Source organism: Hoplias malabaricus, chromosome 4, assembly GCF_029633855.1.
Source record: "Hoplias malabaricus isolate fHopMal1 chromosome 4, fHopMal1.hap1, whole genome shotgun sequence".
In the NCBI taxonomy this organism is placed as follows: domain Eukaryota; kingdom Metazoa; phylum Chordata; class Actinopteri; order Characiformes; family Erythrinidae; genus Hoplias; species Hoplias malabaricus.
Genome location: NC_089803.1, coordinates 42791733 through 42802819, shown reverse-complemented (window position 1 = coordinate 42802819; position 11087 = coordinate 42791733). Strand labels below are relative to the sequence as shown.

Here is an 11087-nt window from a genome sequence, read left to right as displayed (position 1 = left end):
TCATTTCATAGAAACATACCACAACATTAACATTATATTTATTACGCGCATAACCCTAAATCGTCTTCACCTTTAAATGTACTGAGGTTTTACAGTCGTTGGTGTAAACAGATTTTGGTCACCAAAGTGATATTATTTTCTTGGTACACACACACTACACTACACTGTCCTATAACACTGGAGCTGGCCCAGAATCAGTGAATCTGACTCGTCGAGTCATATCAGATCGTTTCAGGTCATAAAGATCCGACTCTTCCATATATCTGAATAATATTGGTAGGGGTTATGTTTGTTTTTAAAGGGTTAGATGTTAGTATAAATTTTCATTGATGAGTTTTAGGAGGTAGGGATCACGAATAAATTCATTTAAAAAATTAATGAAAAAAGTTAGGATTCTTTAGGGGATAACATGGCAAAATAATGTAAATCAACAAAACACGAGAAAACAAACACAACAAGTGCTGCAGTGAAAAACAATACAAAAACAAGTAAACGAATAAATAAATATAAATAAGAACCATATCTCCTGTGGGAGTCGGCTCATTTAAGAGTATTTACTCAGAGTCGACTCTTTGTGGATCGGCTCGTCCTTGTCAGACAGTGAGATGAGGACGGTACTATCTTCTAAGCGGCGGTGACATGTGATGTTTTTCCTCGGTAATGGATCCGTTTGACGGGCCCGACTCCCGGCGTGAGTCTGCGGCCTGCAACGCGACGGAGGACGAGGCGGGAGAACCGTGGAGCCGCTTCTCCGCCTGGATCCAGTGCGTGTGCGTCGTCACCTTCGACCTGGAGCTCGGACAAGCCATAGAGGTAACGGCAATAACGGGGATTTCACGGTGTAGATGCTGATATAACTTTACAATGAAGAGCTGCTCTGTGTGGACGTGTACTTTCACCACTGCATGTTGTTTTTATACACATAGTGGTTTGTCAATAATACATGCAAATATCGTTAATTTACTCACATTCTGGTTGCGTGAACTATTCTAAGCTCTTTTTTTAACCCTTAAAATTAAACATGCTGTTTTTATTATTGTGCTTTTAAAAAAAGGTATACAATATATGTCCAAAAGTTTATAGACACCTCTTCTTATATGCAATTTTTTATGTCTTCAAACAGTCCATAGGCAATTTGTATATTATATAGTCTCCCTACAATTTTGGAATGAATGAGGTGTTGAAGGCCCACCAGTCTCTTTTGTATGAATTTTAGTGGCATTTGTATTCTAGGACTAATCATTTAATGCAAGTATCAGACTTCAATAAGGATGTGTGGCTGAATTCAGTCAAATAAATAGTAGCAATACAATACAAAAATCAATTATAGCATTGTTTATACATTTAATGGAAAGCCTTCCCAGAAGTGTAGCTGCTATAACTGCAGCAAAAAAGAACAAATAACCTGAACTAGCATTGATTTCCAAAGAGTTTTTGGATGGTCTCAAGTTCCGCAAACTTTTTGGCCATGTAAAATATCCTCAAGTCTACTCTAGTTTAGCTTGTAGTGAAATGCTTTTTCTGATGTTATCACACAGCTCATCTATCCACATGATGTGAAGCTTACAGAGAAAGAGGTAAGAGAAAAAAAATCCATGTTCAGTTTTTAGCTGATTATATGTTCTGTGTGAACAGTTGACATTCAGTGCATTTAATCATTGTTTTACTTCCATCCCCAGAAAACAAGCATATGCTACTTGTCATTCCCTGATTCATACTCTGGTAAGTTGGTAAAGCCCTTATTGCTTAGAACTCTGGTTCAGTTTATGGGACTGAAATATCCTTGTTGACTTTACATTAATAGTAAGTCTATTTACAGTATGTACTTATAAATCTGAGGCCTGAAAATGTTTAAGATACGAGTATGGAATAAAGTTATGATGTATTCTGTGGCATTATATCCCTCAGCTTCATCGGTTTGACAGAATTCACTGTTGTGGTGCATCTTCATGATTTACTTTGTCAGTGTTCTCTCAATACAGTGTGAAATCCCTGTGGTGCCAAACGGTCCTAGTTGGCCAAGCCACTGATCTTTTGGTTAATACACTGAACACTAACACCACCAAACATCAGTGTCACTGCAGCAATAAAAATGATCCACCACCCAAGTGGGTGTATTTTTTAGAGACAAATTTCCTGAGATCTTCATATCAAGGACTTCAGCACATGTCAAAGATTTAATTCTTTGCAGGTTGCCTTGGAGACACACAGTTTAGCTTTAGGCTGCGCCAGTCTGTTGGACGAGTCAGTGGTTCATGGTTTGGAGAGGAGAACAAATACAACAGAGATGCGCCACTAATACTACAAGTAAGAAGCTTATAGGAAGGAGTCTTTTATATCAGCGGTCATTTTAACACATCTGAATTTTAATCACCCTTTAGATCACTTCTCTTTGTGTTTTTCTTTTTTTTTTTTTTGGTAGAAGGAACTGGCGCATTTCTATGGTTATGTGTACTTCAGACAAGTGAAAGATGTCTCAGTCAAAAGGGGCTATTTTCAGAAGGTGAGTATTACAGCTGAAAACCCTAAATCCAGAAGCTAGCTCATTAAAGAGGACATGAACATGGAGTTCACAGCATAGAAATTCAATGGTGCTTTATTTTTATTTGAATTAAATCATTATTATTAGATTTTAGCTTTAAACTAATTACTTATATATATATATATTTTTTTAATTATTTTCTTTTACTATTACTGAATGATTAGCTACAAAATTCTATCTATTCCTAGACATATTATCCTACAGAAAAAAAAAACATAACCAATTAAATCTTAATCTGACTGTGCTACTCTGTTCTAGTCTCTGGTCCTGGTTTCCAGACTACCATATGTACAGCTATTCCAATCACTGTTGCAAATCATTGCTCCAGAGTACTTTGATAAGTTAGAGCCTTGCCTGGAAGCAGGTAAGCACACCTGGCTTGCCTTAAATTTTTGTTAATCTAGTATTAACTCTATGAATATAAATTTAAAGTTTACCCATAGACAGAGTTCCTAGAATTCACATTTTACTGTAATATAATGTATGTTTCAGTAATTTCCAAAGAATAAAAAGAAAATCACAAAGCTTGTATATAAATCTGTTTCAGTGTGTAATGAGATTGACCAATGGCCCCCACCTGTGCCAGGGCAGACACTGAACTTGCCCGTGATGGGGGTTGTCATGCAGGTGAAAACCTACTTCTACTGTATACTGTCTATAGGTCAATGCAAGAAGAAAACCTGTTTAAGCATTTTGGTTCATTGCTTGAGGTTGATTATTTTTTTATTTCCAATAGGAATGTATTGAATTCTATTCCAGATATGGAAAAGTGTAGCGTAGGATTGCTTCTTAAAATATTGGTTTATAGAAAAATCCAGTGCGCACAAACCAGTTTGTTCAGCCAAGATATGTTTACAGGATTTATGACAGATATGACAGCTCAACAAGCAAACCTAAAACACCAGACATGTTTTGGTTGATCAACTTTGTTTGCATTTCAGTTGCATTCCTGCAACTGAATTATTTTTTTAATTATTATAAAAAAAGGGAAGTCTCTAAATTGACACATCCTCAAAACATACAAAATATCACTTTAAGGAGGATATTGTGTAGTGTTTAGATGAACCTTTCATTTACTAATTTGTTATCTCATTATTAAAGTTAGAATAAAAAACTGTGTTTCAGTGCTTTTGTAAAACATTACCTGTCTGCAGAAAGCAAATTTTTGTTCATGAAAAAAATAACCTGCCCCAAAAACATAATGAAATATTATTTTAAAGATATTTCTATATAATATATGTGGTCCATCTAATTCTCTTCATCCAGGTCAGAATTCCCTCCAAGGATGATAAACCAGGAGGTAGTCCTACCAGACAGGGTCAGAAAGAGGTGTGAGCTCAGCTTTCTTGTGTTATATATGTTTAGGTTGACTGGTTAATGAAACCTCATGACCTTTTTTTTTTCTTTGGAGTTTAGAATCTACTTCCTGCCCCTATGGTTCTCCCTACCATCCATGAGCTGGATCTTTTTAAGTAAGTGTAAGCCTGCACGCTTGAGTCTGTTGTTTAACATATAAATAAAAAATGAAGGCACTGATATTGCATCATTGATTGACCTGCCCTACATTTGGCCTGATTAGGTGCTTCCAGTCTGTCTTGATTCACCTGCAGATGCTCTGGGAGCTGATGTTGCTAGGAGAGCCACTAGTGGTCATGGCACCCTCTCCTACCATCTCCTCAGAGACGGTCCTGGCCTTGGTGAGGTATGGTCATTAACTTGCTGTCAGTACTGCACTGTACACACAAGAGTGTGAGCATAGAAAAATAACATTTAAAACAACCAAAACCACTGTCTATAGATTTGAATAAACAAAATGACTAAAATACAACGCACGGTCAGAGGTTTATGGACACTCTTACTAATGAGTTGATTTGAGTATTTTAGCGACCGTCATTTTAAACAGGAGCGTAAGATCAGGCATAGAGCACTTTCCATAGAAAACACTGGCAGTATAATGAGTCCTCTTGAAGAGCTTCAGACTATTGACCCTGATAGATTGGTTTTAACAATAAAGGTGGTCAATTTCCCAAATTCTTGTCTTTCTAAAGCCGCATTACTCAACTGTAAGTACTTATGTGTACAAAAGCTCACAGACAGTAGCATGAAGAGCACAAATGTGTGCTCTGTTTCAATACTTAATAATGCCTCAGGAAGCACAATCAGATTGGATCTGGTTTCCATGACTGAACAGCTGCACACAAGCATAAGAGAGCCATGAGCAATGTAAAGATTTAGCTAGAGTTGTACAAAGCAGACCGCCATTAGTCTGTGAAGCAGGAGCGATGAATCACACCATTTCGCCATCTTGCAGTCTGTTGGACGAATCTGTGTTTGGTTAATGCCAAGAGAACTCCTCTTGTCTGAATGCATGTTTTGAAGATAGGTCGAAGTGTTTCATGGTTTTTATGGTTTGAGCCCTAAAGGCATTTTTCTTTGATTGAGATGCAAATCCATTCTACAGAATTGTATACATCAAACATTCTGGCAGTAGTTTTTGGGAGGCCCGTTTTTGTTTGTTTGATAATTCCCCATGTATAAAAGCCCATAAAGAAGGAGTTTGCTGGGAAAAACCTGACTGGCTTGACCTGAATTTTGTGTCATTCCGCATCTTTAAAACGAACTAGAATGCCACCTGTGAGCTAGACCCACATCATGGACAAACTTGTGGCAATATATCAGATGTTACTTTGCTATTGTTATGCATAATAAAACCTATTTTCCCAGCTCAATCAGCCCACTGAAGTACTGTTGTGATTTTCGGCCTTACTTCACAATCCATGACAGTGAGTTTAAGGAGTACACAACCAGGACCCAGGCACCGTAAGCACAAATATATATTTTTTGATTAAATACAATTCTTGATATGCATTATTTTGTCCCTGAAAGGAGCAACTGACTTGCTCTCATCTTTCTTACTTATTTTTACTTCCAGGCCTAATGTAATACTGGGTGTAACTAACCCCTTCTTCATCAAGACCTTTCAATGCTGGCCACACATATTGCGTCTTGGGGAGCTAAAGATGTCTGGTAAGTTATAGGCTACTTCTTCTGAATCTCTTGTGGCTACAAACACAAAGCTGATGTTTGACCACTATCTAATTTCAGGTGATTTGCCAAAGCAGGTGAAAGTTAAGAAGCTGGCCAAGTTGAAAACATTGGACACAAAACCTGGTACTTCTGAAATGTATAACTTAATATTATATACCAAAGAATAACAATTACAAATATGTTTTGTAAAATTATTATCTGTATATTTACAGATTTGTCTGTAAACACCTGCTCTTCAGACATTTCTATAGAAATCAAGTGTATTTATATACCATCTCTATACCTCTGGAGTTAAAGGCATTTAAAGAGTTAAATTCGTTAAAGTTCACAAATGTAATCAAAAAACACTTTACAAAATCCATAACATATTTCCTCACCATGTGCTAGCTCCCAGGCCTAATGGTGTTTTGGATTACTTAAGGTGGCAATATCTCCAAACTCAGGCGATGGCTGACTGCATGAAAATAAACAGACCAAAAGTACTACAAAACTACTTGAGTTACAAATGAGCTTCTGTGGTAGTTCACATTTATGCCTTAAAATATGCAGAGCTTCATTTTTACCTATGTAGTTTAAGCTCAGCATGGGGCTGACCTTAATGCATAAGGATGTGGTTTAATTTTACAAACATTGGGTATGTAATGTATACCTGCTCATGTCTTTATCATTCTTCTTGTTTTTTTAAACATCAAGGTCTATACACAGCCTACAAAACATTTCTCCATAAAGACAAAGCACTCATCAAGAGACTCTTAAAGGTAGTTGTAGCACTATGGATAATAAAGAATAAATTAACAGCAGTTTTCCTTGTCATCTTACTTAGTGATTTGTACTGACTTTGTAGGGAATACAGAGGAAAAGGCCTTCAGAAGTCCAGAGCGCCATCTTGAGGCGTCATCTATTAGAACTGACACAAAGCTTCATTATTCCTCTGGTGAGGACACTTTTGTTACTTTTTGTTCTTTCACGCAGGTTTCTTGTTAAATAAGGATGTAATGGAGAACACTATATAAATACTACAGATACAGAAATAAGACTTTTTTTTTGTATCAGTATTTTTTTATGACACGTCTTCACATGCCGTTACTAAATATTTATAAAATGTAAAGATTTGGATTATCTTGCTTAGCCTTATGGAAAAATGGAACATGTATTCCTATAGGGTTATAAATAAAATAGAATGCATATATATGGTATATTACGGTATAACATAGCAGACCTGTAATAGTCCACATTAACACACACCATGCAATATATAAATAATCAAGTATTTATTTTAACATGTCTAAACATGTCTGAAATCTTTAAGTGGTCATCTGCTAAAACCATTACAATTCTGATATAATTTTGCATCTCTTCTAATTATTGGTTAGATTATTGCCTTGTCGTCTGATACACACTTGTCTTGGTTTGCAGGAGCGATACTTGGCCAGTTTGATGCCGCTGCAGAGATCTGTGACCCCATGGAAGGTTAGCTGATGGAGCACATAGTCTAAAAATTATACAACCCAATTATTATATGAGCTATAACAGTCAGTCTATAATAGAAAGATAGATAGAACACTAAAGATAGAACACTGAAATCAATGATGACACTGTTTGTATGAATCCCTTAGACCCCTCCTCAGGTCCGACCCTTCAGTCAGGATGAGTTCATGGCCACTTTGGATCATGCTGGGCCACAACTCACTTCCATGCTCAAAGGGGACTGGATGGGCCTTTACAAGTAACATAGCATTGTTTTAGATTCTCAAAATATTAACTATGTAGCACTTCTTTGAATATTGATCTTTTCTTACAGACAGTGTTTATTATTTCATTAGAGTGCTGTGCAGTTGAATTGCCCGAGTAAGTGTTAATTAAGTGTTAGTATGTGTGTTGTATTTCGTTTAGGCGTTTCTTCCGGTCTCCTAACTTTGATGGTTGGTATCGTCTCAGACACAGGGAAATGACACAGAAAGTTGAATGTCTTCATTTAGAAGCTATCTGTGACGCTGTGAGTACTGAACCCAAAGTAATGTGTCCTTAGTGTTGTTAAATATATATCTTGAGTGTCAGTGTGGTAAAACAAAATATTAGCATGAACACTACAATTCAACATCCAGTAGTATTTAATGAAAGACTAACTGATTAACTGAAGCCAGTATTATTTTGTAACTGTAAATTCATGAGTAGTGATCCTGCTAACAACTTCCTAAATATCAAATCACAGTATATTGTACATTTGTATGATTTTTTTTTTCGGGTTGGTTTCCTTTTTACAAATACATGTTTATTAATGTTCACATATGCCAGAACACTGTTATAGAGTGCTGTATATTTTCATATGTATTATTATTGTAACTGAAACATTCCTTTTCATTCTTTTCAGGATCTGCTAAGTTGGACCAAAGACAAGTCAGAAGTGGAGATTGTAGACCTCATTTTAAAATTACGGGAAAAATTGGTTAGTGATAAAATTATACAGTTTACATTATTACATCATACAGATTACATTATACAGTTTTTTAAAGATTTTGAAATTACTATGACAAAATAGACATTTCATCGAATGAGCGCTGCCAGACTTGTATCTCTTTTATTCACTCCTTTTGAGCCCATGTCTCATTGCTTCTGATCAGCTTTCTTTATAATGAGGCTGATATTATTCTTTTTTCTATCACTTTTTTTTTTGATAAATTAATGTTAAAAATATCTACACTTGGATTATAGCCTGTGTTATGGCCTGCTTAACCAATTCTTGTACTGTAGCCTGTTTCATCATATGATTATCTGTTTAAACTGAATTTGTTTGTGAAATTGTTATTGTGGTATTTTGAGCTACTTTCCCCAAATTATTACTATTAATGATAATCCTTTGTTATAACCTTTGCATTCATTCACTGAAATCTAGATGTTTGGCAAATTTAGCTGTGCTAAATTTGTTTTTTTTTTAATTTAATTTATTTATTTATTTTTATTAGTATCTTAGCTATTTGCTAATTATATATTGTTTATATTACTATTTTTGAGGTTGGAGCTAACTTTCTCTTTCCATTTGTCTTTTTTTTTTTCTTCCCTTGCTCCAGTCAAGAGCTCGTAAGCATCATCTTCCCATGAAGGAGGAGCTGCTGGAGAAATTGGAGAACTACATTCAGATTGTGATCAACTCTCTGCCTGAGGATCTGCAGACAGTATTGCACAAACACTGACAAGGAGACTTGCAAACACATACGAACAATGGCCCATCAACTGTACAGTTACCAGGAAGCGAATCAACAAAACCACACACTACAAAGCTGACGTAAACCCATACCAGCAAAGCACCTGAAAAAGTGAACAGGTAACATTTGTTTGATTTACAAGTGCCACACAAGATTGCAAGATGTAAAAATCTTTGTATTGTTGTGATAAATCAAGAGGGATCTTCTGAAGGTGATGTTCTCTGTTCAGTCCTGTAAAAATTGAGTTCTCATATTTGATTTAAACAGTTGCAATTTGAGTTAGTCTCTAATCAAGTCTTATGTTAAGTCTAACACCTGTTCTGTTTGCTAAAACGGAGGTTATGATGCAGCTATATCCTAATTTCACCACAGTGATTCATATGGTACCTCAAAAAAAAGGGATTATATTTGAACATCATGCTGCATTATATACATTAAATTGTTCAAAAATCTTGGGAGATCCACAAGTAATATTGACCTAGATGAAGGTGGGTTGGGATGTTTTAGGCTGAAAATAAACTATATGGAAAGTTTCTGGACTAAACCTATGGCAGAAATATTTTAATTTTGCCTCCTCATAACATAGCTCAAATAAGAGTGCAGATATTAATATTGCATGGACTAAAGAATTTAGGGGTTCCTTGATAATTGAGGAAATTGCCACAATGCAATACCAAATATTTATTATTGGTCAAAGTAGTTCCTACATGTGTATGTTATGTCAGGCCATATGAAATATCAGTTGCCATTTGAAATGTATCAAACAGCATAGAAAAGCTGCTTTAAATTAGGCAAATAAAAATATAAATTAGCATCTTCTCTTTTCTGCTCTGAAGTTGTATATTTCAGTTATTGATTAAGTAAGTCTTATTAACAGAGTTGTTTCAGTGTTCTTCTTCTGTTTGGAGAACCGGAGTATGTTTCCACTCCACATTTTACTGTGGTTAGAACCACAGCAGCAGTCATTCACACTATTAGTCAGCCCTAATAGGCTTGTAATCTGATCCATACCTTTTAGGCATGAATGTGTCGACTTTATCTCATAAAGAAAATACAGCTACAGTAGCGTTTAGTTTGACTATTATAGGCTTATGTCATGGGAACTCATCATCAGTAGATGTAGATCCTGCCATAGTGAGGAAAAAAGTTCAGAGATGTCTCTGAACTCTTGGTAAATACCTTTCTTAATACAGGCCAGCAAGTGACCAGCAGCAAGCCAGTAATACAAACAAGAAAAAATACCATTCAATGCAGTAGTGATGCAATAGTGACCTCCCTTGATGATGCTTCAGTCTTTGAAGAATCTCATCATGGCCATAACAATGAAATATTACTTTGTTACTATGTATCTTTTTTTTAATGGCTATTCCATTCTTTTGTTTTTTGCAGTTTAATTGTATTTTTTATTGACGCCACAACCCTCAAGGGTAACTTTATGATTTTATTATTATTTTAGAGCATACACTGTTTCACTGATATAGCATAGAAATGCCACCTACAAGCTGCTAGAGTTTAATTGTGAATGAATAAATTACATTACTTTATGGATTCTAGGTTATTTATTCAGTCGATTATGATTATTGTTGTCACACAAAGAAAACCACCTTCACAGTAAGCTACTTGAAACTTTTGTAAATATTGCTTTGTATAAGTTGAGTGTTGGTCTGCCTGCTTAAGTGATTGCCTTATTTGGATATCTGGGAACCAGGTCTTGAAAGATTTGACCGCTGCAGCTGTGCCAGTTTATAGAAATAGAAATTCAAACTTCATATGGTACCTCATGTCATTAAACGTCTTTTATCTAATTTTGTGCACCCTGTATTTTATGTATTTGTATGTGGTGTGGTATGCCAAATTATAGACTACCTTTCTATCTGAATGAAATGTAGGGAGAAGTAGTATCTGGGTAATCAAATAAAATGTCAATAGAGTTCTGGTGTATTACTTAATACTAAGTTCCCAGTATTATACTTACATGTTTTGACTGACTCATTTGAAAGTTATCCAGCTCACATCTGGCTTTTATTACTAATGTATTAAAATTATTCATTTTGTGTTTTCTTTATGAATGTCACCAGAAATGGAAAATGAGCTTGTTTGGATTTTATTGTATGGCTGTATGAATGTGCTTTATGAAAATGTGGTAGAATAAAAGTGTTACTGATCCTGGTGTCAGTTTGTCACATTTGAAAACCTGCAAGGAACATATGCAAGCTGCACCATACAGGCATCTCATGAGTGAATGCACAGCAATGCCTTGCAGAGAAAAATAGTTTTAATTTAAGAATTCAAAA

The 11087-nt window shown here is 35.5% G+C and overlaps 1 protein-coding gene across 2 annotated transcripts; it reads left to right on the top strand.

Annotated features, from left to right (window-relative positions):
* Positions 1–17: 17 nt before the first annotated feature.
* dennd6b (DENN/MADD domain containing 6B) lies at positions 18–10948 on the top strand. 2 transcript variants are annotated; one of them, XR_010802175.1, is made up of 21 exons: positions 18–813; positions 1539–1577; positions 1680–1722; positions 2192–2307; positions 2423–2503; positions 2801–2906; positions 3090–3169; positions 3809–3871; positions 3959–4014; positions 4122–4244; positions 5267–5362; positions 5475–5569; positions 5648–5713; positions 6284–6348; positions 6435–6524; positions 7007–7060; positions 7207–7316; positions 7484–7586; positions 7962–8036; positions 8659–8912; positions 9987–10948. XR_010802175.1 is itself a non-coding variant. In XM_066667755.1 (20 exons), exons 1-20 carry the CDS (start codon positions 661–663, stop codon positions 8779–8781), a joined length of 1737 nt encoding a protein of 578 aa, XP_066523852.1. In that variant the 5' UTR covers positions 18–660; the 3' UTR covers positions 8782–10948. The 2 variants fall into 2 exon arrangements, 1 of the variants encoding a protein (XP_066523852.1); XM_066667755.1 differs by having other exon boundaries at positions 8659–10948.
* Positions 10949–11087: the final 139 nt, after the last annotated feature.

Excerpts from the sequence above, each read along its gene's own strand:
- dennd6b (XM_066667755.1), top strand. The coding sequence starts at position 661 with ATGGATCCGTTTGACGGGCCCGACTCCCGGCGTGAGTCTGCGGCCTGC. Across the intron at positions 5,363-5,474 it reads ACAACCAGGACCCAGGCACC|GCCTAATGTAATACTGGGTG; the intron begins GTAAGCACAAAT and ends TTTTACTTCCAG. Across the intron at positions 8,037-8,658 it reads TAAAATTACGGGAAAAATTG|TCAAGAGCTCGTAAGCATCA; the intron begins GTTAGTGATAAA and ends CCCTTGCTCCAG.